Source organism: Pristis pectinata, chromosome 1 (assembly GCF_009764475.1).
Source record: "Pristis pectinata isolate sPriPec2 chromosome 1, sPriPec2.1.pri, whole genome shotgun sequence".
NCBI lineage: Eukaryota > Metazoa > Chordata > Chondrichthyes > Rhinopristiformes > Pristidae > Pristis > Pristis pectinata.
The window spans coordinates 34581769-34609156 of record NC_067405.1 but is presented as its reverse complement, the minus strand read 5'-3'; the positions used below and the strand labels follow the sequence as shown (position 1 = coordinate 34609156).

The 27388-nt window shown below is 39.2% G+C and overlaps 1 protein-coding gene across 1 annotated transcript in view; it reads left to right on the top strand.

Moving 5' to 3' along the window:
- cers6 (ceramide synthase 6) overlaps positions 1 to 27388 on the top strand; it is a 205482-nt gene that overhangs the window by 82761 nt on the left and 95333 nt on the right. Inside the window, exon 4 of the mRNA XM_052027662.1 lies at positions 17708 to 17765. Within this exon, the coding sequence (XP_051883622.1) occupies positions 17708 to 17765 (58 nt within the window). The remainder of the gene's footprint in view (positions 1 to 17707; positions 17766 to 27388) is intronic.

The following is a 27388-nucleotide window of genomic DNA, read 5'->3' as shown; positions in this document are numbered from 1 at the left end:
TCATGTGCCCTTGTAATGTACGATGGTGGGTTGGACCCAGCTTCCATGCCCTGCCAATTGAATACTTTCCCTCATTTTTGTCATTGCAACTCTCCATTTCTCTTTGACATTTATTCTCACCCTTTCTTCCTCTCACTGTATTGTTCTTTCATCTATAAATCTCTCAATGTCTCTGCATGACTTTTGAAAGTCTACAAAGTATTTTTTTAGTCTGAACTGGACAGGGTGGTGATGTGGGGTGGCTGACTAAAACTTACAAGCAGAAACTTTAAGCATTCTCTGTGAATGGTGAATCTTTCTATTAATTGTAAACATCCTACTATTTATTCCGAATAAAGATATGTTGCGTAATTCCAAAACTCATTTGGGGTAGGATTTAAAGATGAATCTTAAAAAGCACTTATTTGCTTACTTTAACACAACTTTTGGTAATTAGGCCTCAGCTCCTGTATAAATTACTAGTACAGCAATCGGCAGTATCCACAAAGCAAAATTGCAGCGTCCCAGGAACTCTTGTGGTTTGAGTGGTGTCACTGTCCTCGGTTTTTACTTCCTAGTTGAGTGAATTGTGAAAACAGAGCAAAACTCAAGTACCAGAAAAAGAGAGAAGGTAGATCTGTGTGGACAAAGACTGGGAAGCATTTTCCCAGAAAAAAATATCTTTGTATATATTAAATATTCACTTTAATTGTGGGGCTGTATTCCTGACTGGGTGAAGACCTATATGGTCACAGAAATTTCAGCCAATTCATCAGCTTCTTGATACAATGAATCAGAAAGCAGCCAGGCACTGCTTGATGCAGTGAGTCAGAAAACAGTCATGCACAACAATAACAAGTTAAGAATCTTTCCCACTTAGTCAATTCCTGTTTTTATTTTATTGGTTTCTTGCTCAACATACTTGCATTGAAATAATTTAACATTTCGCCTCTCTTTGCCAAGATATTCTGTTGGAAAATTCCTGATAATATCCTGACCTTTTCATAATTAAACATGTCTAGCCAGAGAATCTTTACCCTGTTTTTTCCCCCTGCTTTTCTAATTCAACTGAACTAAATCTGCTTGTGATTTCATAACCTACTGCGATAGCTGAGTAAACCTTGCAAGCAGAATTTTTAAATATTCTCTGTGAATGGTCAACTGCATCCTTCCTAAGTGTTCTGTATCATGGTAACATATGTGATTCCTATTGTGATGGACTAGGCAGGTTTCTGAAAGCTTAGGACTCTTGTAATGTAATCCTGCTAAGTAAATCATTTTGGAAGTAAATTTTAATCCATATTGTCCAGAGGAGAGGGGATGGGGTTGTGCAAGTTTTAGAGACAAAGTAGATGCACAGTTCAGATAATAATATGTACCTTCCTGATCCAGCTAAACCATTGCCTGCTGCCAACATAACTGACCCAGTACTGCTTACTGATGCTCAATAGCATTTAAATGTTTCACTGAGTGGGTTCCTGCTCAATAAAACAAGGCAAGGAAGAAGAACGTCCTCTGAGGTAAATTAAACACTTTTGTTCGTGAGGCAGGAGAAATAAGTATATTTCACCAGGGTATACACCAGGCACCTAGGAGAAACAGCAAAATTAGTCAAGCTTAAAACATTTCCATTGAACAGACTCTGGGGATTAGTGGGAAAAAATAGACAATAATAGTCTCAGTTTAATGAACCATCAGGAAGTAGTATTATTACAGTTTGAAAACTAGTGGGAATAGCCTTCATCTTTGGTGCATATAAATGTGAGTAAAACTAAACAAGAAACACGGCTATTAATAATTCTAGCTTAGAAAATCTTCTTTCAAAAATATTCATTCATTTGTGTAATGAATCCCCAGAACTGCCCCAGTTAATGCTCCATTACATATTCAAATAATATATCATGGTGCCAATTTAAATTTCTATCTCTCAGTAGGTATAGAAAATATCTCCAGTCCAAACTAAAAGTGATGTTGTGTCTGTTAATACATCTAGATTTTACATATTTGCAAGAATTTTATTAGATTAAAATTGTGAAGAAAAAATAAAAACTTTCAATTGAAAATATTGGAGACTTTGAAATTCCATCCAGAATAACGCCATATGTCTATAACTTATAGTGATAAATAAAATGTCAGTCAGGAAATTCAAAGATATAAGGAGGTATGAGGAAGAATCATAGAAATTTATGGTGCAGGTTAATTTGGCCCATAATGTCCTTGCTGGCTAAAAACAGGCAAGTTAGTTCTATCTCCTAGTTCCTGCTTCATTGACTTGTAGTTTATTACTCTTCATGTTCATCCAGAAACTTTATAAATTTACTGAGAGTTTCTGCCAGCACTATCCTTCTATGCAATTTCTAAAACAACACTACTCATTTGAGTGAAAAAAAGAAAATTTGCATCTAATCCTACCTATTAACATGTCTGTACTTCTCAGTTATTGTCCTCTACTAAGGAAAATAGATTGTTCAAGTTCATCCTGTCTAGGACTCTGGTAACTTTATATGGCTCAATTAAATCTCTCATCAGCTTCGTTTATTTCAAGGTAAACAACTCCATTCCAGCTAATCTCTCCACAGAACAATAATTCTCCAGCCCTGTCAACATTCTCATAAATCCCCTCCTACTGCTAACGCATCCTTCAATTGAAGTGGTGAGAACTATACACATAACTCTTACTGGGGCTTAGCTACAGTAGATTGTTATACACTTCTTGCACAACTTTCCTGCTCTTGCATTCTATGCCTTGGCCAATAAAGGCAAGTATGTCACATGCCTTCTTAACCACTGTAGGAAGTTGAAGAGAGAAAGTTATGGAAACCACTCAGGGGTTTTAAATAACCATAGTAAATTAATCCATTGAGAGTTAGGAGGCAAATTAGGTGAGTGAAGCAAGGATGAGAGTGCAGAGCAAGAAGAAATAAACATCCATTCGGACAGTTAAGCTACTTGGAATTAGAGGACTGGATGCCAGGGAAGCAGACCAGTGGATCAAGTGGAGGTGGATGAAGTATGAATGAGACTTTATTACTAGAGATGCTGAGGCATTATTGCACTGTTGGAAGTAAGCAGTCTTACTGCAAGGTAGGCTGTGGAGCTGTTAGTTTGCTTGTGTGTTAGGATACCCAGTTTTTACAGAGTCTGGATGATGTGAACAAATGGGTCAGGAGAAAGGCGGAGCTGGTGACATTGAGAAGTAGTTTATAATGGAGACTTAAAAATAATTGCTTTGGTTTTCCTCAACCAAATGAAGTTTGACTTCTCCATAACTAGATGTTGGTCAGCTTTTCTGACAAACAGTTATGTGTGGTCAAGAGACATAATAGTGAGATAAGAAGGTGGTTATTGGGGGGGGGGGGGGGCGGCATCAGCTCAGCTATGAACATTGGTCAGCTGTGTAATGTTACAAAACACCTTGAACTGATTTAAATACACGTTGGAGGCTAGTGTGATTCTGCCTCTTAGTTTGTGCCCTACTGTGATTGAGGATCCTTCTAGATTCCCAGTCAAGGGAAACATCCACCAAATCAAGATTCTTAAGTTTTGTCTATGCTTCTACAAGATCACATCTCAGTCTTATAAACTTTAAGGAATAAAGGAATACATTCCCAGTGTGCTTAATCTCTCTTCGAAGGATAACCACTTCAGGAATCAGCCTTGTGAACCTTACTTGCAATCACTCTAAAATAAGGGAAGAGGATCAAAATTGAGTTTGAAATCTGATCTTATTAAGGCCTTGTAAAATGTAGGAAGACAATTTTATTTCCGGTCTGCAATCAGTTTATTACGAAAGCTATCAGAAGTTTGTGTTCCTAATTTCTTGCTGTAGCTGCAGATTGTCCTTCTGTAATATGTGCACATAAACTCCCAGGTCACTCAAAATATTGATGTTTCCCAATCTCTGAGCATTACAAAAATGTTTTCTTTTACCTTCCAAACTGTTTAATTATACTTTTCTGCAAATATATCCCATCTGGATTAACTTGTCCTCTCAGTTGACCCCTATCAATATTTTTATAGAGCCTTTCCTCCTCACAGCTTACCTTCTCACCTAACTTTGTCAGCAAACTTGGATACTTGATCCCTTTATCCGAATCATTGTTATTGATTGTAAATAACTGAAGCCTAAGCAATATCCTAACAGTACCCGACAAGAAACAGCCAGCCAAACTGTAAATAACCCATTTATTCCTACTCTCTTCTGACTATCAACCAATCCTCAATCCACATTAATTTAACATTATAATCTAATTTGAAAGAGCTTAAATTTTGTATAATAGCTTCAAGTGATGTCCCTAATGAATGCTTTTTGAAATTCTATATAACAATACTTTGACTAGTTTGGCACTATCTACTCTACCCTGCTACATGCAATCCTATAAAAATAGATTTGTCAAACATGAATTATCTTTCATAAAACCATCTTCACTCGTGTTCTGTTTTACATCTCCGTAATAATAGGTTTTAGTATTTTCCCTACTACTGTCAGAATAACATCCACAATTCCCTATTTTCACATTCCTTTTTGGAATGAAAGGGATATTTTTGTTATCTTACAATCCACCAGTAAATTCAAGTTGTAGTATCCACTTGGGTAGAGCGAGGAATCAATGAGAGAAAACAGAAATGAGAGTGTATATAACCCATAGGTCTGTTTTTTTTAAAACTGGTGGATTTGGGATAAAAGTCTTATTACACCAGAAAACTATTGTGAAAGTATCCCATGAACTAATCCTCAACATTCTGTAAATTTGCTATGCCCAGTCTCTATGAAGATCAAAATACTGATGGTTACTGTATTACCTTTGCTACATTGGCCTCTGATTTGTAATTTTCTTTCATTACCATTATTATTAGGGGACCTATAAATATGTTTGCTTCTGTTTTCTCTTCTTCTTGTTTCTTAATTCCAGTCAAATGGATTCTACATCTCTAGCCAAGATCTTTCCTTTCTCTCGTCCTAATCCCATCCTTTATCATTAAGGTATCCCAACTGCCCTGTTCTCCTAGCACGCCCCCCCCCCCCCCCACCCCTGACTTCTGCAAAGCTAAATGGCTCTGCTCTTTTTTATTTTGATTATCCTTTCTACATTGAAATACTTAGTTTCCAACCTTAGACAGTTTCCATAATGCCTCTTAGATCAATCCCACTTCATTCTACCTTGTTATTTACTCACTCTTCGTTATCTTCTGTGATTTGCTATCTGCAGCCTCAGCCTCTATCTCAAATTTTTTGAGGACATATATATCTGCATACATGTACATGTTGAGAAACCAGTCATTGTATAAATACAGTGATCCTTTCAGACCACTTACGTCAAATAGTTCCCTGCTGTGCTCATTTCCAGTAGTGAGAGGTTGTTGTTCACACAGCTGCACCTTGTGATTTCAAAACTTATCACTGCTTATAAGTATTGTTAAATTCACCTGAAGTAGTTTGTTCGCTAATATCATTTCATTTTAGGTATTTGAACATGTTAATGTGTTTATTTATGCACATTAGTGCTAATAGAACATAATAGGGCATACATATTTATTTGCAAGGGGGAACTTTGAGGACTTCAGTAGTATCAGCATTTTTGTTATTGGCATGGATAATGAGGATAGTATAAATTCATCTATGCTTTTGGGAATGCTTGAGACGTTTGGATGTGGTGCTTTTATTTTAACTCTTTTCCTTCTCTTGCCTTGTGTCACAAATGCCCGATTAGCTTTGTTGGACAGGCCACATTGTTCACTTGCCCAACTCCAACCTCCCAAAACAGACATTCTATTCCATGCTGTCAGGAGAAGTGATTACTAGGTGGACAGATGAAAAAGTTCAAGGACTTGCTCAAAGCCTCCTAGAAAAATATAACAATACTACTGTGTCTTGAAAGTCCCTGGGCCATGACTACTCAAAGTGGAGAAGAAACATTTGATATGACACTAAGAATCTCGATTCCATGTGTTGGGAGCACACAGAAGCTCTGCATAAACTGCCCATCAGTCTGCTCTTCCTACAGTCATGTTAGAAACTAAAGAAGATAATAACCTTTGTTCGCTCCCTTTCTCTTCCTGACCCACACTGCTTACTTTTAGCTTGTCCATTACACTGGTTTTCCACCTTAATATTTCTCTTCCTGCTTTTGAAAATACCCTTTCCTGAATTATCCTCCCTTTAATGGTTTAACAGCAAGCATGAATAAATTTTGTTGATGTTGTGTAATCTTCAAAGCAAAAGAGATAAGGCTGGCTGTTGCTTTTTGCTGACAGCTGATAAGAACAAAATATACACATAGTTGAAATTATTCTTTCAGTAACAAACTGTCAAAAAGCCTTGTAGTTTGATCAGAGTGATATTGTGGTATATTAGCCTACTGTAAGAAATTCCTTATGTGTCTACAGGACTTTTCACTTCTTCAAGGGTGTACTGTCCCCAGTTTAGATTGACACATAGCCTCTGATCCATAGTGTAATCATGGGAGCATTTTTAACCAAAACAATACAAATTAGCTCTGCTTTCATCATTTATTGAGAACTTTGATATTAAGACCAAAAACTGTTGTTCTTTCAATAAAAAAAATCTTTGCTGGATAGAAAAGTGGTGCATGTTTTGAATTAGCAGATTAGCATTCCACAACCAACAACATCAAAAATGAATTATCTGATGGTCAATTGGTACAGGAGCCTGAAGACCCACACTCAGCGTTTCAGGAACAGCTTCTTCCCCTCTGCCGTCAGATTTCTGAATGGTCCATGAACTGTTCTTGGGCACTACTTTGTTATTCTTCTTTTGCACTATTATTTATTTATGTAACTTGTAGTAATTTTTATGTCTTGCACTGTACTGCTGCCGCTAAACAACAAATTTCATGACATATGTCAGTGATAATAAACCTGATTCTGAGTTGGTGGTTGATTATAATTTTTTTTTGTTGTATTAGATATTGCACTTTAAGATAATTGATTTTAAGAGTCTTGAGATATTTCCGAGGGACATGATGAAACATTATGCAAATATAAGTCTTCCTAATGTTCTGTTTCAAAGCAAATTTCTGTCGTAGCAAAGTTGATAGAATCTGGAATACCAAGCAGCAGAATATTAGCTGGAGCTGAGCACAGAGACAATAACTTGGATTGCTAGTACATATAGGGGTTATCTGCAACACTAATTCTCCAAACAGGCCAACCTGTTTAGGCTCTTTTGCCAGTCAGTTTTACATGGAGTTTTAGTTGAACGAAGGCACTTAATTACAGAAAATATATTGACTAATAAAGTCAATTTAATAAATTTTATAAATTTCCTTTTGCACGTACAATTACATCATGCTGAAAATACGGTGCCTTGCAAAAATAAAGATGACAATGTATATTGATTTGTTTTATTGATTTAGAAATATTTTGAGTAGCTGTCTGTGTTCAGTGTCTAGAAATATGAATAATTCATATTGGCTCAGACTATAAACACAACTAGTAATTTCATAAAATCCTGTATCAGAATTTCCTTTTTATATTAAAGCAGGTCATTACAGAAACTCAGTGGAAAAGAATTATAATGCCACATATAAGTTACATAAACCATGAATATTAATCAATCAAAACAAATATTAAAGATATTTTTCATTCTCATTTGTAATTATCAACTTAATGTGCTATTCCTTCTGTCAGTATGTGAAAGTATCTGAAACTTTATGTTTAAAGATGTAATTGCACTGAGGAAGATGCAGGGGAGATTTATGTGGATGTTGCTAGAACTGGCAAAATGTAGCTATGAGGAGAGATTGAACTGACTGGGGTTGTTTACTTCGGGACAAGTGGCTGAAGCAAGACTTGATAAAGTGTATAAAACTATGAAGGCCAAGAGAGGTCCTTCCCATTTACTCTATTTCCCTTCACAAAGAGGTCAAAGATTTAAATTAATTGGTAGAAGGACTAGAGAAGAGATGAAGAAATAGTCAAGGTAGTGGGGCAGGGTCTCATGAGATAAATTTCAAAAATTAAGGAAAAAGGATAACTGATATTGCAAGGTAGCAAAATGGCTAATGATAACCAGAATCTGTCAGAAAGGGACATGAATGTCTACCTCCAGTTGGAGTCTGAGCAGGGAAACATGAGGAAAGGACAAATTGAAAGACCCTATTCCAAATGCACACAACATTCGTAACAAGATAGATGAGTTCGGGGCACAAATGGAAATAAATAGTAATGGTGGAAGAACCATTGTAGAGACATGGTTGCACAGTGACAAAGATTAGAAATTAAATATGTGAGGATATTTAACATTTAGGAAAGTTGGGCAAAATGAAAACAGAGCAGTGTGGCCCTGATATTAAAGGATGGAATAAAACTAGTCAAGAGGAAAGACCGTAGCTCCTAAAGGTGCGTAGAATCAATCTGGTGGAGCTAAGTAAGAGCAGTGGACAGTAAACATTGATGGGTGTTGTAAATAGGCCCCAAAACAGCAGCGGAAATGCAAGGCCAAGCATGAATCTGGAAATTAACAAAGGTCATGCAATAATCAGAGGAATTTAATCTTTGAATAGGCTGGCAAGGCAAAGGAGCAGCAAAAGCATGGAGGATGATTTCATGCAGTGTGTAAGAGATGGTTCATGAACATACTCATTTAGCCAACCAGCAAGGCTATTTTACATTAATGTTGTGTAATTAGTAAGAGTTCACCGATAATCTGGTAATTAAAGGGCCTGAAAGGAACAGAGATCATAATTTGATAAACAAATTGAAAGTGATTAGTTCAATCTGAAATCTATGAAGCTTGGATTGTGATGTGTGAGTCCTAGCTACAGGAAGGATGTCATTAAGCTGGAAAGGGCGCAGAAAAGAATTACAAGGATGTTACCAGGACTGGAGGGCTTGAGTTATAAGGAGAAACTGGATAGGCTGGGGCTTTTTTCCCTGGGGCTTAGGAGGCTGAAGGGTAGTTTTGTAGAGGTATATAAAATCATGAGGGGCATAGATATGCTCATAGTCTTTTTCCCAGGGTAGGGTAGTCCAAAACTAGAGGGCAAAGATTTAAGGTGAGAGGGGAAAGTTTTGAAGGGGACCTGAGAGGCAGGTTTTTCCACACAGAGGGTGGTTGGTATGTGGAACGAGCTGCCAGAGGAAGTGGTACAAAGTTTAAAAGACATTTAGATAGGAACATGGATAGGAAAGATTTAGAGAAATATAGAAACATAGAAAAACTACAGCACAATTCAGGCCCTTCAGCCCTCAAAGCTGTGCCGAACATGTCCCTACCCTAGAAATTACTAGGCTTACCCATAGTCCTCTATTTTTCTCAGCTCCATGTACCTATCCAACAGTCTCTTAAAAGACCCTATCGTATCCGCCGCCACCACCATTGCCGGCAGCCCATTTCACGCACTCACCACTCTTTGAGTAAAAAACTTACCCCTGACATCTTCTCTATACCTACTCCCCAGCACCTTAAACCTATGTCCTCTTGTGGCCACCATTTCAGCCCTGGGGAAAAGCCTCTGACTATCTACCCGATCAATACCTCTCATCATCTTATACACCCCTTATCAGGTACCCCCTCATTCTCTGTCGCTCCAAGGAGAAAAGGCCAAGTTCCCTCAACCTGCTTTCATAAGGCATGCTCTGCATTCCAGGCAGCATCCTTGTAAATCTCCTCTGCACCCTTTCTATGGCTTCCACATCCTTCCTGCAGTGAGGTGACCAGAACTGAGCACAGTACTCCAAGTGGGGTCTGACCAGGGACCTATATAGCTGCAACAATACCTCTCGGCTCTTAAATTCAATTCCCCGATTGATGAAGGACAATACACCATATGCCTTCTTAACCACAGAGTCAACCTGCGCAGCCACTTTGAGCGTCCTATGGACTCGGACCCCAAGATCCCTCTGATCCTCCACACTGCTAAGAGTCCTACCATTAAGACTATATTCCGCCATCATATTTGACCTACCAAAATGAACCACTTCACACTTATCTGGGTTGAACTGCATCTGCCACTTCTCAGCCCAACTTTGCATCTTATCTATGTCCCTCTGTAACCTCTGACAGCCCTCCAAACTATCCACAACACCCCCAACCTTTGTGTCATCCGCAAACTTACTAACCCACCCCTCCACTTCCTCATCTAGGTCATTTATAAAAATCACAAAGAGCAAGGGTCCCAGTACAGATCCCTGAGGTACACCACTGGTCACCGATCTCCACACAACCACTCTTTACCTTCTGTGGGCCAGCCAGTTCTGGATCCACACTGCAATGTCCCCTTGGATCCCATGCCTCCTTACTTTCTCAATAAGTCTTGCATGGGGTACCTTATCAAACGCTGTGCTGAAATCCATATACACTACATCTACTGCTCTCCCTGCATTGATGTGTTTAGTCACATCCTCAAAAAATTCAATCAGGCTCATAAGGCAGGACCTGCCCTTGACAAAGCCATGCTGACTATTCCTAATCATATTATACCTCTCCAAATGTTCATAAATCCTGCCTCTCAGGATCTTCTCCATTAGCTTACCAACCACTGAGGTGAGACTCACTGGTCTGTAATACCCTGGGCTATCCCTACTCCCTTTCTTGAATAAGGGAACAATATCCGCAACCCTCCAATCTTCCGGAACATCTCCCATCTCCATCGACGATGCAGAGATCATTGTCAGAGGCTCCGCAATCTCCTCCCTCACCTCCCACAGCAGCCTGGGGTACATCTCATCCAGTCCCGGCAACTTATCCAACTTTCCAAAAGTTCCAGCACCTCCTCTTTCCTAATATCTACATGCTCAAGCTTTTCAGCCCACTGCAAGTCCCCACTACAATCCCCCAGATCTTTTTCTGTAGTGAATGCTAATGTAAAGTATTCATTAAGTACCTCTGCCATTTCTTCCGGATCCATACACACTTTCCCACTGCTGCACTTGATAGGCCCTATTCTTTCGCATCTTATCCTCTTGATCTTCACATTCTTGTAGAATGCCTTGGGGTTTTCCTTAATCCTGCCCGCCAAGGCCTTCTCATGCCCCCTTCTGGCTCTCCTAATCTCCTTCTTAAGCTCCTTCCTATTAGCCTTATACTCTTTCAGATCTCTAATATTACCTAGTTCTCTGCACCTTTTGTAAGCTTTTCTTTTCCTTTTGACTAGATTTATTATAGACTTTGTACACCACGGTTCCTGTACCCTCTCGTGACTCCCCTGTCTCATTGGAACATGCCTATGCAGAACTTCACATAAATATCCCCTAAATATTTGCCACATTTCTTCCGTACTTTTCCCTGAGAACATCTGTTCCCAATTTAATCTTCCAATTTCCTGCCTGAGAGCCTCATAATTCCCTTTACTCCAAGTAAACGCCTTTCTAGTCAGTCTGTTCCTATCTCTCTCCAGTGCTAACGTAAAAGAGATAGAATTATGATCACTATCACCAAAATGTTCACCCACTGAGAGATCTGACACCTGACCAGGTTCATTTCCCAACACCAAATGAAGCACAGCTTCTCCTCTTGTAGGCCTATCTACATATTGTGTCAAGAATCCTTCCTGAACACACTTAACAAACTCCCCTCCGTCTAAACCCCTCACTGTCTGGAGATGCCAATCGATGTTTGGGAAATTAAAATCCCCCATCACAACAACTCTGTTATTCTCACACCTTTCTAGGATCTGCTTCCCTATCTGTTCCTAACCTCCACCCACAGAGACTCCATAGACAGTCCATCCACGACGTCCACTTTTTCCACAGCAGTGACACTATCTCTGATCAACAGTGCCACTCCCCCACCTCTTTTGCCTCCCTCCCTGTCCTTTCTGAAACATCTAAAACCCGGCACTTGAAGCAACCATTCCAGTTCCTGAGCCATCCAAGTCTCCGTAATGGCCACCACATCATAGCTCCAAGTATTGATCCAAGCTCTAAGCCCATCCACCTTGTTCAGAATACTCCTTGCATTAAAATAGACACATCTCAAACCCATCTGAGCACGTCCCTTCTCTATTACCTGCCTATCGTACCTACTACAAGCTTTTTTAGAGGGATATGGGCCAAATCCAAGGAAATGGGACTAGCTCAAGTAGGCAGCTTGGTTGGCATGGACAAGTTGGGCCAAAGGGCCTGTTTCTGTGGTGTATCGCTCTATGACTAATCGCATCTGAAATTCATCAATTGAATTATTTGTCGCATTGGCATGTATTCATGGGATCACATTGGCATGTATTTATGGGTGTAATTTTGGGGGTCATTAACTCCAGTTAGTGTTGATTGAAGCTAGGACTGCGCCTTTTAACAGAAAGCTGTCCATTTGCTCCAATCGTAGCTGCAAGCCATTCCACAGTCTGTAGCAAGTCCATGGCAGAACCGAGATGAGAACATGTACTCCGATATTCAATTGCCACTCTGGAAGTTGAAGAGATGATGCTCTATGTGCAAAGGTCCATGAAGACCTCTTGTTTTATCATTAAAGCACAATTAGCAGGGGGGGACTATTGAAGTCACCTCTAGGAATTTTGTATCTGTAAGGTTGATATTATGCAGGCTTGGGGAAGAGGGGGTGGTCAGTGATCTGACCTGATATTAAAGTGGCTAAGAACAGTTAGTAATATATTTCTACACAAAGTTAATGCACACTGCTATTAAGGCAATAGTTGTCAACAAATAAACAAATTTTAACATACTCATCATTTACCAGGACTCAGTGCTACATCTGACCAGGATTTGTGTGAAACAGTGTTTAGGCCTCCTCTGAAAGGCCTCAGGTTGCATGTGTTCTCAACTACAAAATACTGCATTTCTGCTGCTAATTTATAGACATGCTTCTCTCCTCAGACAAATCAGAGAAATCTAATCATGCCTTTCTGCCTCACTTATTCTGCTGTTTTGAGTAGCTGTTGGTAAAAACACTTCCTTATCTGTTGGTTGCTAAGGAACAGCTATGTTGTCATAACTTGTACTTCAAATATCTCACCATTTTAAAACTGTGCCTCTTATCTTAGACTTTCCTTACATCATACCTTGCATGTATTTTCTTATACTCCCAGTACCTGGATATAGAGTTTCAGAAGATTTATTGATCCCAACTGCATGGTCAAGGTCAGTGAAGACATCATCAAATCTCATCCGCTGTACTCACACACTGCTCTTCCTATAAAATCTTATCGCTCACCTAAGAGCAAACTCCACCAATCACAACTTCCACCTAATATTCATATTCTTCACAACACCCTTACACACACACCACTATTCCAATATTCATTCTCAAATCCCAATGTGTATCTGTACCCCCAGCTAGTCAATTGTGGCATCACCCAAACTCATTACTATGTGCTCACTGGCCGAACAAGGTGACGTACAGTCACCACAACAGCCACGACAGGCATTGCACAAAATTGCGTATGTTGGGTCAACAGCCTGAAGCTGCTGGCATTAGGACCAAATTACAGTAATTGTGAATGTTAACAAGTGCAGGCTGACAGTGAGTAATGACATTGGCTCAGATGATCAAGATGTAGAATTAGTTTGAATGGAAACAAGGAATAACAAGGGAAAAAAAGACATGAGTGATGTGGACTATAGACCCTCTACCAGTAGCTGCATTGTAGGACAGAAGCAAATTAAGAAATAAAGCAGATCTGCCCAAAAGCATCTGCAATAATTATGAGTGACTTTAACTATAGACTGGACAAATCAAATCAGCAAATCGACATGAGGACAAGTTCATGAAGTTTATGTGAGACAGTTTCTGAGAACCAGCTTGGGAACAGGTTATTTTAGGTCTAGATATGTGTGGTAAAACAGGATTAGTTTGCAAAGGATTATCTATGGAATAGTGATCATAACTAGATAGAATGTCATATTCGATTTGAGAGTGAGAAACTTGAGTCTCAAGCTCATGTTTTAAACTTAAATAAATGACTAAGAAGTAAAGAGGAACTGAAGCCGAGAAAAGATCAGCCATGATCAGATTGAAGAGTGTGGCAGTCTTGACAAACACATAATCTAATCCTGCTCCTACTTCTTATGATATACTTTCTCATGATGTATTAAGTGTTTGGTGTAATGGGTCACCTAATTTCACCCAGGTAGATGAAATGAGTTGTCCATAATCATCTTCTTGGGCATTTCCTTTGGGCTAGATAATTGCTTCCATTCCAGTTCTGTGACTTCTGAGGTTTCTGAAGAATCCTATATGGGATTTGTAGACTCTCTCATAGGTGGGATATTTGGAGCTTAATGGAATAGTCTGGGATGTTGTGATCTTCTGCCATTTGTGCAGAGCCACCATATGCTCATATTCTAGAGACTCATGATGCTCACGGTCTTCCCAGATGTTTCATATCTAGTTAGAGAAATCCAGGGCCAAAGATTCCCATGAATTGGTGTGGACGTTTTTTGAAGAAGCCCTTCTCTGTCCTGCTGCTGTAAAGGAGATTGAAATAGAGTGCCTGTTCTAGGAATCTCTGGCAATGTGTCCCACTCACTAGAGATAGTGGAGAGTGATCAGAGCCTCAGTACTTAGAATGTTGACCTGGAAGAATACTCTGACATTGTGGTGAACTTTGTCTTCATTATCTGCCTTCACTGAGAGCTGAGTCCTGAGATATGGAAAATGATCTGCTTTTTCCAGAGTCTCATTATGGATCTTCGTTGTTAAGTGAAGGCAGGTTGGTAGAGGACCTTTGTCTTCAAAAGGCCCATTCCTTTGTATGCTTCAGTAAAGGAGTTAATGATGACTTAGAGCTCTTTCTCAGAATATACATGTATGCAAGTGTTATCTCTGTACTGTAACTCAATGACACAGGTTGGGTTGATCTTGGTTCTGGTCTGGAAACAACAAAGGTTGAACAGTTTCTTTGTCAACCTTTATACTAACTGCACTCCAATGTGAAGATTGTTGGAGGTGAGGTGCAGTGAGGAAAGTTATAAGAAGGTTTGTGCAGTGACAGTATTGGCTTGTCCTCAGTCTGCACTGGGATTGGGTCTGTACTGGGCCCATTAATTGGAACTGTGACTTGCCAGTTTTCAGAAATTGAGAATTAATCTCGATAACAAGCATATTATAAATAATAATAAACCAGTACTTCCTGGCTTAGCTGGTAACTGTAGCTCTTCAGTTTACTTTTGTTCCACATTTGTATCCCAAAGTACCTCACAATTGCCAGGCATATTGTTTGCAGGCATATTTAGCTCTGTGCTCTTAATAAGAGTGTGATTTGATTGCAAAAAACAGGCCATAAATGGAGAAACAAACATTAGCTGCTGCTGTGATATAATGACACTTGTTTTAATTGTCTCCTTGAAACAGTCTGACATTTGCCTGCAAGCTGTATTTGTTAGAAATGATTATATTTATGAATGAGAAACCATGTTGAGTTGTTCACAGGAGACTGACAGCTTGGCATCAGCTTCAATCTGCTTTTCATTCTGAGTTAGTGCTTTATATATATAAAAAAAAATGTATCCTTAGGTTAAAGGTTGTTTTTGAAATGTTATAATTTCTTGCACGAAACCATGTCTAACATTTTACTTTGGGGCCACACACATTTTGGTCTCCAAATGTGTTTCCAACCTAATAATAAAATACATTTAACATAGCGACTGTGATTGCATCTATTTTTTAAATTTGTTTATAAACTATTTGTTAAAGCACAAGATTCATAATAAGATAAACAGGATTCTGCACCCATTTGCTGATGATGAATTTGGAAGTAAAAATGTAAAATGAATTAAAAATTAAATTCCCTATCCTTGAACAAGTTGCTTTTAAATCTCTTATATAGTCCTCTTTTGCCTCCAGATTTGATTATTCTAACACCTTTTGGCTGCCTTCCCACTTCATATTTGTAAGCTTGAGTTCATCCAAAACTCTTCTGTCTGTGGTCTAACTCACCTGGTCCTCCTGTCCTTGCACACCTGTACTTACTAACTAATATTGGCTTCTGATGCAGCAGTATCTCAGTCCTAAAATTCTCATCTGTGTTCAGATCTCTCCATGGCCTTACCCATTTTGATCTCCCTCAACCCAACAATACCAAAAGGTCCAATTCTGGCCCTTTGTGCATTCTAATTCTCTTCTCTCCGTGCAACTGTCAAGACCTCAGACTCTGGGACTCTCTCTTTCAACCTTTCTACTCCTTTGCCTCGCTCTCTCTTACTTTATTTTGCTCCTTAAAGCTATGTATCCAAGCTTTATCCACCTGTGCTGATGTCACTTTCTGTAGCTCAGTATCAAATATTATCTAATAGTATATTTGTGAAGCCTTCTGGTATCTTTTATTGTATTAAAAGAGCTATCTGCATGCAAGTTATAATTGCATAGAAATTGCTCTATGCATACTACCTTTGTATTGTTATGAGAATTGTACCCCATGTTCTTTTTGGATCTTAGCTAAAAGCATGCTTCTAAATTTAAAACAAATTCTTTTTTTCTCTCTGTAATGGCTGCACTCGCTGGACATGCTTGCAGTGCTGGAGGCTTGAAAATCTAAATAATAATTTAGGACAATCAAAATTGAACCAGCTTGATGAGAAATTGAGTTTTAATTGATTTTAAATATACTTTTAGTTCTTCTTAAACGTCAGTATTTCTGACTTGCATTATACCTTATTGGATATTTGATTTAAGAAATATGAAAATTAATATTGCTGAGGCAATATTGCACTATTTTAAAACAATACTTTTATGACAGACATTTGTTCTGGAACAAATTTGTGTTGATGGAAAAGGACTATAATAACATTGGTGGACAAATTTTCTTTAATTATTTTGGTAAAAATGTAACTTTTATTTTAATGTTATCCATTTCTGTGTTCATTAGAAAGAAAAGAGCAACTATTACTGCTTCATCTGTGAATCAAAACAAGTAGCTGCTACAGTGAGGGCAGGGACATTCTAATATCAGTGTGGCTGCGAGTAGAACTCAGACCAATGCATAAACACCAGAATTCCAAGGACTCCTGCTTTACCCTGCTCAGTATCATGAAACACCTAATAAAATTGTGTTTGGTATTTTTGACATACATTTACACAAAATTTATTTCACTGCAGAGGCTGGTACATAAAAATCTAGACTGACGCAGTGCAATACTGAGGGATGCTGTGTGGATATTCTAAGGAGCTATCTTTGGGAGAGATGCTAAACTGAGACACCATCTGCTTTTTGAAGTAGCCGTTTAAGATACAATAGTGCTAATCTGAAGAAGAAATGGAGAACAATCCCCAATATCCTGGCTAGTATTTATCCCTCAACCAATGTTACTTTAAAAAAAAAGTTAATCAAAAAGACTGCAGATGGTGAAATCTGAAATAAAAAGAGAAAATGCTGGGAACACTCAATAGGTCAGGCAGCATCAATAGAAAGAGAAACAGTTACTAGTTCTGGGCAAAGGTGTAATGCTTGAATTGCAAGAAGAAACAATTAGCTGCTTGTGAACATATTGCTGTTGGTGGGAGATTACTATGCATAAATTGGCTGCTGCCTTTCGTATATTACAATGATGGCTACACTTCGGTAATACTTTATTGCTGTGAAATGCTTTGGAGAACGCAGAATGGGACGTGAAAGGTGTTATGTAAAAGCCAAACTCTTCCTCCTTTATAAATGGAATTCTTTCCACCAGCTTGGTTCTGTAGCAAATCTTGACCTTCATAACTATTTAAGTTACTAGTATTTTTATAATGTAACTGCAGTTGGTTTTGTAAGTTGTTGATATGTAGCAAAATAACTACTCTCTTACAATTGTTTTATGTTCTCTTCTACAGGTGGAAGTTTACATTTTATCTATATATATTTTCCTACGGTATAAGATTCCTGAAGAAGGTAAGGCTTCAGCATGTTAAAACATTTTGGGATAATTTTTATTATGTTCACCAATTTTAATAACAAAGTTGATGCATACAGAACAGAGAAGACAATGCTTTATGGTAATCTCCCTGCACATGAATGGAAGGGAATTAATTGCTGTTATTACTACGTGAATAAGACTTAGAAACCAGCAAATCATAGATCAGGCAACAACGTGGTCAAGGAAACACTCGTTTCCCACTGATTAAAATTATTGGTGTAATCACAGTTATTAGATAGTTCATTAGCCATGTGTAGATTTTGTTTTTTCATGGTTACTACTCAAGACTGTGAGGACCATTTTATATTTGAACTATTTGGCAGGTTGGGGAATATAACTCATCTGTTTTGACTAGGTGGTTACATGGTACAAGGGCACAAATGTATTCTGTAAATAAACATTAGGATAACAAATTGAATAGTTATGAATTGTATATTCCTGTATAATAATAGCAATATTACAATCCAGTTGGGAATGACTTGGAGTATCTTTCGGATAAGCAGTGAATGTTTCAAGAATGCGGTCTTGAATTGGCAATCTTAATTGACATGATGGCGCTCTTTCTTTTAGAAATGAATTAAATTTAAGGTTTTGAAGAGGATTTACAGAGGCATGAACTTCAAAATCCTACTTTATTGTGTAATGTTTATATTCAATAGGCAATTGAATTTTTAAGAGAAACTTTTAGTAAAGGACCTCGGGGAGTTTATGGTGATGCATGATTTCTGATCCAATTCCTCCATGCACCTAACAGTGATATCCAACAATGTGGAGCACTTCAGAGTTTCTATTCACACACCCGTCACCCGTAGATGGCCCAGGCTATCCTTGCAGAAACAGGCAATCAGGGGACCTGTGAGTTCAGCCTTCTCACAGCTTAATGATATGAAGCCTGAGCAGATCCCAGCCAATGGAGACTGGCATTGCTGACTTGGGAACTGGCTAACAAGCTTTAAGTGCATTCACATTAAGTAAAAAAAACTTACTGCTGAATCCTAACTCCTCCTTCTCACTCCACTGCAGTTATGTCTATATCCCCCTAACCAGATAACCCCTGTCCAGCAACTGATCAGTTTTACTCTGCCTCCCTCAGATTTGCCCTACAAGGTCCTTACTGACACTACAGTGACTGACTGGACCAAGTAAAGGGTTTTAAGCATATTAAGCACAACATCTTGAACTTCTGAGAGAAGCTTCATTGGCCTGCAGTGCACCACATATGGTTAATGTGTCATTCCAGGCCTCAAAGAATTGAGTCTGTGGTTAGGTTCTTTTGTAAAGCTTTCTTTCACATTTTCAGTGTTTTCTGGTTCAATTTGTAAACACTAAAAAAATTGTCATGCTAACTTTGCAATACCACATTTCCAGTGGGCAGTTATGTCTTTTAGGAGGATGTATAGGAAAACTATCACGAATTCCTCTGTGACTACCTGTTATCAGCTTAAGTGGCTGAAGCATATAATCACAAAATCAATCCTTATTTGTTCAAGCTGAGTTCCCTGGTAATCACTATTCTTCTTTAAGTAAAGCAACTACCACTATGAAATGTGAGATTTATAGAAGAGGCCTGAACCCTTAATAGAATTAGTTATACATTTATCTTAGCCGATAAAATATGTATCATGGAAAGCAATCAACTGAAATAAATATGCAAAGTGCTTTTTCCGGAAGAACCAGAAACTGCTGATAATATTTTCAATTATTGATGTGCGAAGTAAGTCAATAATAAAGTAAAATGGATGAATTCATCATCAGGGTTTTGATGCTTTTAGTAACAACTCTAAATTATACTAGTTTCAATTGATGTGAATTCTGATGTAATTGAGTTACAAAATATTGAATATAATAATTGGTCATTTCCTCTTGCAAAAATTGTTACTGAATTCATTTTGAAAACAAAGTCACAATAGTCCCAGGTAGTATGGCAGGTGGTTAGAATGTGAAATATAGGAGTAAAGCCTTGCAGATGCTGGAAATCCGAAATAAAATTAGAAGATGCTGAAGTCACTCATCCACTCCAGCAGCAACTGTGGAAGAGCATTTTTCTAGTCAGTGACCTTTCACAGATTAAAATGTAGAATTCATTGCCCCCACCTTTTCTGCTGTATCAATAGCAACAGGTATTGAAATATTTAGGAAGAAAGCAGGAGGGCAGGGTTCTGTCATGTGCCTCTTATCAGGAATGCTAATGTGGACCCAAATGTGAAATGACCTGTTACTTTCCCATAACAGTAGCAGTTGGCCATGGACTCGCCATCCTGCAAGCAAATGGGAACCAACACAACTAGCCCAGTGCCAGCAGGAAGGTGCAGAAGTTCAGAGGCAACTGTGGGCTATGGTGCCAACTTTCTTAAAACCCCTTTGCACCAGAAAAACTTCACAGAGAATATCCCCTGTCACAGCATTTACCATGCTGCCTCTATATTCTTCCTATCTTCCTTGCAACTGTAAAATTTCCATTGAAATAAATAGCTCACTGCACCTGTGGCAAATCTAATCTCGTGTAGGAGCTATGAACGATTCCTCAATAAAGATGCTGGGAATCTCAGAGTCATCAAAAAACGTGCTGGATAAACTCAGATGGTCGAGCAGCATCTGTGGAGGGAATGAAATTGTCGACATTTTGGGTCAGAGCCTTACATCAGGACTGAGAGGAGAGGGAAGGTAACCAGTATAAAGAGGAGAGGGGGGAGGGGTGAGACAGGAGCCAGTGGGTGATTGATGGACCGAGGAAGGGTGAAGGATGATGGGTAGATTGAGCCAATAGGGGAGGGGGAGGGAGAAGGGTGGAGTTGGGAGATGGAGGCAGGTGGATGATAGATGGAGACAGACCAAAAAAAAAGGAGGCAGGTGGAGCCAGTTGGGGGGAGGGAAGGGTGAGGATGGAGACAGCTGGGAGGGTGTTAAGCAGTAACACAAAGGCAAACAGTGCTGGAATAATTCTGCCATTCTATATTCTAATCTGTGCTCTGATGTTGACCAGAAACATACTCTTCACAGTTGCTGCCTGATCAGATGAGTATCTCCAGCACCTTTATTTCACTGGCCAGAATCTGTCAGTATTTCTGAGTTCATGGCATCTGGCTCTGCATATGCACTGAAATCCCTAACTTTCCTGTACTTATGTGGAGTGTAAATGCAAGAAATTTCCTTGAAACTGCTCTCATTTACCAGTAGTATTTGGCTTAGTAATGCAGGAGAATGACTACTATTGTATCGGACAGTAGACTGCCAATTGAATATTTCATTTTGCTTAGATGCAAAAGAGAGATGAGAGGAAAAGCAGATTAGCCAGGCACCACCAGAGGAGATGCATATAACATCGTCATTTCCTATCCCGTAAGATATATAATGAAAATGTAGTTTCCAAGACCTTTGCAAGGAAGTTGCAAATTTTGAAAGAAAGACTTCTGCGCCACCACATCCGGAAGTGATTATATAACCAATAAAGTACAGGGGCTCCTCAGGTTATGAATGACCTGACTTACAGAAATTTGACTTTACGTAAATTCCCCCAAATGTTTTTTAAAGTATTTTTCAAGATAGTAATAATAATCCAATGTTTTCTGGTATTCATTAATGACTGGGTACAGTATATATTTTTCATTAGTTTACATATGAGTGGTATTAGGATGAATATTCAATGAAATTAAAGAATTATATCAAGTGTATGTAGTGATATGAAACGAGTTACTATAGAAAACAGACGTTTCTGACATACGGAGAAATCGGCTTATGAACAGCTCTCAGGAACAGAACCCTTACATAACCCAGGAGCTGTCTGTATCATTAACCAAGATCATTGGTATAATCTGCAAATGTGGCAACTAATTTGAACACAGCAGACTCCCATAAACAGCTAGATGAGATAGCAATATGGAGTAAGGGATAAGTATTGGCATGGACACTGGGGATAAATCCCTGAATTTCTATGAAATAAAGAATGGGCAGGGCCTCTGTTTAGTATCTCACCTGAAAGATGGCACATCCGAGAGGGCAGCACTCTATCAGTGCTGTACAGGAGGATCAGACAAGAAGTATCAGAAAACCTCTGCTCTCTGCTGAGATAAAGTTGCAAATAGATTACATAGCAAGCACACAGACTGTGGTAGAAAAAATGATAACATCTTTGTGCCACTGATTCCGAGAGACATTTACAGGTCAAACAATTTACTGTGCATTACTTTATAAAACCAGTCATCAGCACATCATTTGCCAATGGTAATTTGGTTTATGCAATATTATGAAACACCCAGACAGATAATAGGGAACTCCTGGATTCTCTAAAATTGTGGTTCCTATTGGATCTTTTAACATGATTCTTGGAAACAATAGATGGCTAGGAGACAAACTAATTCAATGCAGTGTCTTTGATGACTAAAGCAGTATTATTTGAAAATCCCATCCCATCAAAGACCCACTTTCTCCTACTAATTTTTTATGGTGTGAGCTAGCCATTAAATCCCATTCCTGAACTCTCCACATCAGCACAACAGTTGTCCTTGATTGAAGTGGACCAAATCCACTTTCATAAAATCCTCCAGTGACTTATTGTAATTGTTTCCAAAGATTATTTACATTATTTGTTTTTGTCAGCCCTTCTGATCATACAAGCTTTGCTTGTTCTGTTACTTCTTTTATGTGTCTCTCCAGATGCTTAGAATCTGAGATGTGTACTGATGCCACAAAAGACCGTGAGCCTCTGTGATTGGAAAAGGCTCTTCTCTCAAAGCAGCCACATTCTGGCTGGGACACAGAGAAAACTGACTCTTTGTCATGGGATCTCTGCATGTCATTTCCACAATGACTGTTAACGAGATGATCCCCAAAGGTGTATATCACTTTCTCTGAAGCAAGGACTGGAAATGCCTTATGTGCCAGATTCCTTCCAATTAGCCAGCACTGCTGCACATGATGGTTTATACTGCAGTATTTGTATCCTTGTGTTCTCATAATGCATAACAGCTGCATTCAGAGATATTAAATGTTTCTCATTTCCTTTCTGTTGCACCAGCCATCAAAACCTACTTACCCATTTAACAGCATGCAAGGCTTTAAGTATATGGAAGTTACCCATTTCCTTCACTTTTCACTCCTTTACCTCTTGTCAATTGTATTTAGGTTCCTGGTGAGAGAATTGACATAAATGACCTGCTGGAATTAATGAAATTAGCTGATTATAAGAGGGCCAGCCATGCCAGGGATAATAACACATGGGCCACCATGTTGGAGTCATAGGGAATTCAGGGCCTGCAATTGCAGCTGCTTTCTGTTGTTTACTTTAGTATTTGCAGTTGTGCTGCATCACTTCAGAGATGCTAAACACATCTATTGCATTAATAATTTATGTTGTGCTGATCAGTCCTTTTTTCTGAATCACTTTGTACTCTGAAGTAGTAAATTTGTTAGATGGGCTGCGAGAGTTTAATTATCATTCTGGTCATGTGTAGAAGTTCATCTTTGTCACTGACAATTCCTGAGGACCATTTTATGATTTAACCTGATTTGGTCTTTCTCTCGAAAAATATTGAACAGTTTTGGTTCTCTTTTTAGGCAGGCCACTAGTTCATTCAATGACAATTGTGGAATTATTTGGAAGATCAAATGATATGATGGCATTTGAAATCATATTATTCAACTTGCACTGTAAAAATGCAGGAAAAATGCCATTGGTTGCAAAGTGCTGAATAGGAATGTTAGTCTGACACACTCAGGGAATTTCTGTTTTGGCCTCAGAAGATGCTTTAGTTGTAGAGAAGGATGTGGTCCTTGGGTTGTGAACTCATACAAATGTTTTGCACCTTTATTATCATTTTCACTCATGTACTTCTTTCAGGGAACATAGAAAAATGGAAGCAAGAGTCAGCCATTTGGCCCTTTGAGCCTGCTCTACCATTCTATATTATCATGGCTGACCCATTGTCTCAAACCATATTCCTGCTCTCTGCACATTCATCTTAATGCCTTTTGTGTCCTGTTCATTTTCTAAAATCCCCTAAAATATTTTTTCAGCCAAAGTCTATGGCATTTTACCATTGCCACATTTTACCACATTCAAGAAATACTATGATGTTCAACTCTCACGAATAAGACAAATAGGGACTGTTAATGTTCCGCTGCTCTGCAATGAATTGTGCGTGACCTCTGGCACCTAGTGTCTCACACAATCATGTGCTTTGGAGGTAAGTGTTGGACAGCTGAGCATTTGAAACCTGCAGTTATTGAAAGCTTAAAATGTTATTCTTAACACTGACATCATTTTTATCAACAGTTTTTTTGAGGATGAGGCACAGGATCTCCCCTGATAGATTGATCATGTATCTGAAAGAGTGATTTGTTAGAAATAGGAGAGCATTTGGAAGTAAACCTCATTTATTTTAGGCCTCTCTTGAAGCACCCATTGAAACCCACTTGTTCATTAAATCAAAACCTGGAGCACATTCCCACATTCCTTACACCAGGCATGAGCCGGGCTTCAAGGAACTTGATTTGCTTTGGTAGTTAATTTGAATATGGATGCTTGGGAGAACTCACCCATTGATTCCAGTAGAAGTAGAAGTATGATCACTGCATTACCTCAGAAGCACAGAGGTTTACAGCGGAGGAGGAGAAAATTTAGCAGATCACGTTTGTGCCAAGTCTTGCTGGAAAAATCCATAACTAGCTCCATTGCCCCACTGTCTGATGGGTTGACCCTCATTTTCGATTAATGGATTTTCTTTCACCCACTATCGGAGTTACCTCTCAATAAAAGCAGATATTGATGATGAAATTCATCAATGAAATTGAAGAAAAAGACCTCAGACGTGGCACAAAGCTCAGTCCATTGGGCGGCAGTGATGCTTGCCCTCCTGTGTATTTCTGAGATCTGGACTATTCACAGCAGGCACCTAAGGCTCTGGAAAAATACCACCAATGCTGTGTTCGCAAAATCTTCCAAGTTTACTGGAAGGATCAGTGATCTAACATCAATATCCTCCCCCAGGCCAACATTCTCAGCACTGAGGCCCCAGTTACATTCAGATGGCTCAGTTGGGCAGGCTCTATCATTCTCATGCCCAATACCAAACTCTTGAAACAGGCATTTTATTTTGAACTCCATCATGGAAAGTGATGACTAGACAGACGGAACAAAAGATTGTGGAATGTACTCAAAGCCTCCTTAAAAAATTGCAATATCCCCATTATATCTTGGGGCCCATAACTGTTCAGAGTGGAGGACAAGCATTCAGAATGATATTGAGGCCATGCATCAGGAGCATACAGAAACCCTGCCTAAGTTACACAGTGAGCACACTATATTGCCTGGTCCATCGTAATGCTATTACAGCACCAGCAACCCAGGTTCAATTCTGGCTGCTGTCTGTAAGGAGTTTGTACGTTCTCCCTGTGTCTGCGTGGATTTCCTCCGGGTGCTCCGGTTTCCTCCCACATTCCAAAGACGTACAGGTTAGGAAGTTATGGGCATGCTATGTTGGCGCCCGAAGCATGACGACACTTGCGGGCTGCCCCCAGAACACTCTACGCAAAAGATGCATTTCGCTGTGGTGTTTTGATGTACGTGTGACTAATAAAGATATCTGTGGAAGAGTCTGGGTTCCCACATTGGCCTCATCAGTCACCCCAGAGCTCACGAAACAAGAGCAGAAGCAAATCATCCTTGATCCTAAGAGACTGCCCAAGAATAATAATAATAATCTGTGGCATAACAGCTCATGGTCCAACAACATGAGGGGCATAGATAGGGTGATTGGGCACAGTCTTTTTACCAGGGTTGTGGAATCAAGAACTAGAGGGCATAGGTTTAAGGTGAGAGGGGAGAGATTTAATAGGAACCTGAGGGGCAACTGAGCAGCCAGAGGAAGTGGATGAGGCCTGTACATTAACAACATTTAAGAGGTACTTGGACAGGTACATGGATAGGAAAAGTTTTGAGGGATATGAGCAAAATGCAGGCAAATGGGACTAGCTCAGATGGGAATCTAGGTCGGCATGGACCAGTTTGGCTGAAGGGCCCATTCCCATGCTGTATGACAATTTACGTAGAACAGCATCCCAGAAACCTGTAGCTAGAAAGTCGTCCTTTTGCTTCATCGGGCATTTTCTGGAAATCTATTTCTCATTACAATATTAACTTTGCATTGTTTTATATTATTTTTGCAATGCTTATTGAATAAGAACAACAGGGAAAAAAAAGCCTTGCAATCCATAAATGTGTTGATTCCAACTGAGCATGACCAGCATGGATTCTGCTCAAAATATTTCATCTCCTGAGGAAAATGACTAATAATCAAGAACACTGTTCTGGGCCTTCACTTAGCAACGGCAGGCATGGATCTGAGTCAGAAAGTCAAGGATTTATAATGTATTGTGGAGGCTGAGGACATATTTTTGGCTGAATATTTAGTGTAGCATTGTAGCAAATGCTGGCCTAGATCTCAATGATATGCTTTTTCAACATTTTTAATTGTAATTGGACTTCTGGTGTGAAATGCAATAACTTCCTTTCTGGATCATTTTGCTTCATCCCAGAACACCAACCAGGCACTTATGCAGCACTTGAGGGCTACTTGAACTAAGTTGTCCCAGAAGCAACCAGCATGAGGCACTCCATTGATAATCATCTCCAATAAAATGACCACTGTGAGGTAAGGCCTTTATTCTCCCTGTGGATTCTTCATCACACCACACTCAAAATCCCCCTAACAAAGCACAGCCTCTGATCCAACTTTTCCAAGCCCAAATCATGATTTCCATCTTCCCAACCTAAACCACAGAAGAGGCCAGCTTGGGACAATAGTTGCTAGATGTCCTAACATCTTGAACCTGGGCTTGGTTCTGACTCTCAGGAGGCATATTTTTGGTCATGCACCTTGATTTGCTAGCAGGGGACCAGTGTTTAAAATGGTCATTAATACCACACTGCAACACCTAACTGGTGCTCTCTTTTGGCTGCACTGGAATCCCTAGGCTACTGTCTTTTTAATTAGACCTTCATCTGGCTGTCCTCTCAGAGAAGGCAAATCGTACCATGGCATTCTTTGAACAGGGCAGTTCTCCTGGTCTCACAGCCAACACTCATCAACGGAATGAAATCTGATTAGCTGATTACACCATTGTTATATGTGATGCTTGCTGTAGACATAATTGTAATTGTGTTTTCCTAAAAAAGGAAACTACCCAAATGCTGTCTATGTCTTGCTTTGTGCATGCACAAATTGCTTCATCTGCTGAGGAGTTGCAAATGAAGTCGCTGAACATTGTGCATGAAAGGAAGGTCATTGATAAAGCAGCTGAAGATGGTTGGACATTCAACAGTATTGTGTAGTCCTGGGGCTGGGACAATTGACCTCCAACAACTTAGTGCGAAGTACGACTCCAGCATTGGAATGATAAAACCACATCCATAGACTTCAGTTTTATCGGGTTTCCATTGTGCCATACTCAGTCAAATACTGTCTTGATTTCACACTCACCTCATGCCTGTAATTCAACTCGTTGGTCCACGTTTGGATCAAGGCAGTGATGAAATCCAGAACAGAGTGGTCCTGACAAATTAAAAACTAGTTCTGAGTGAGCAGGTTATTAGTGAGTAAAT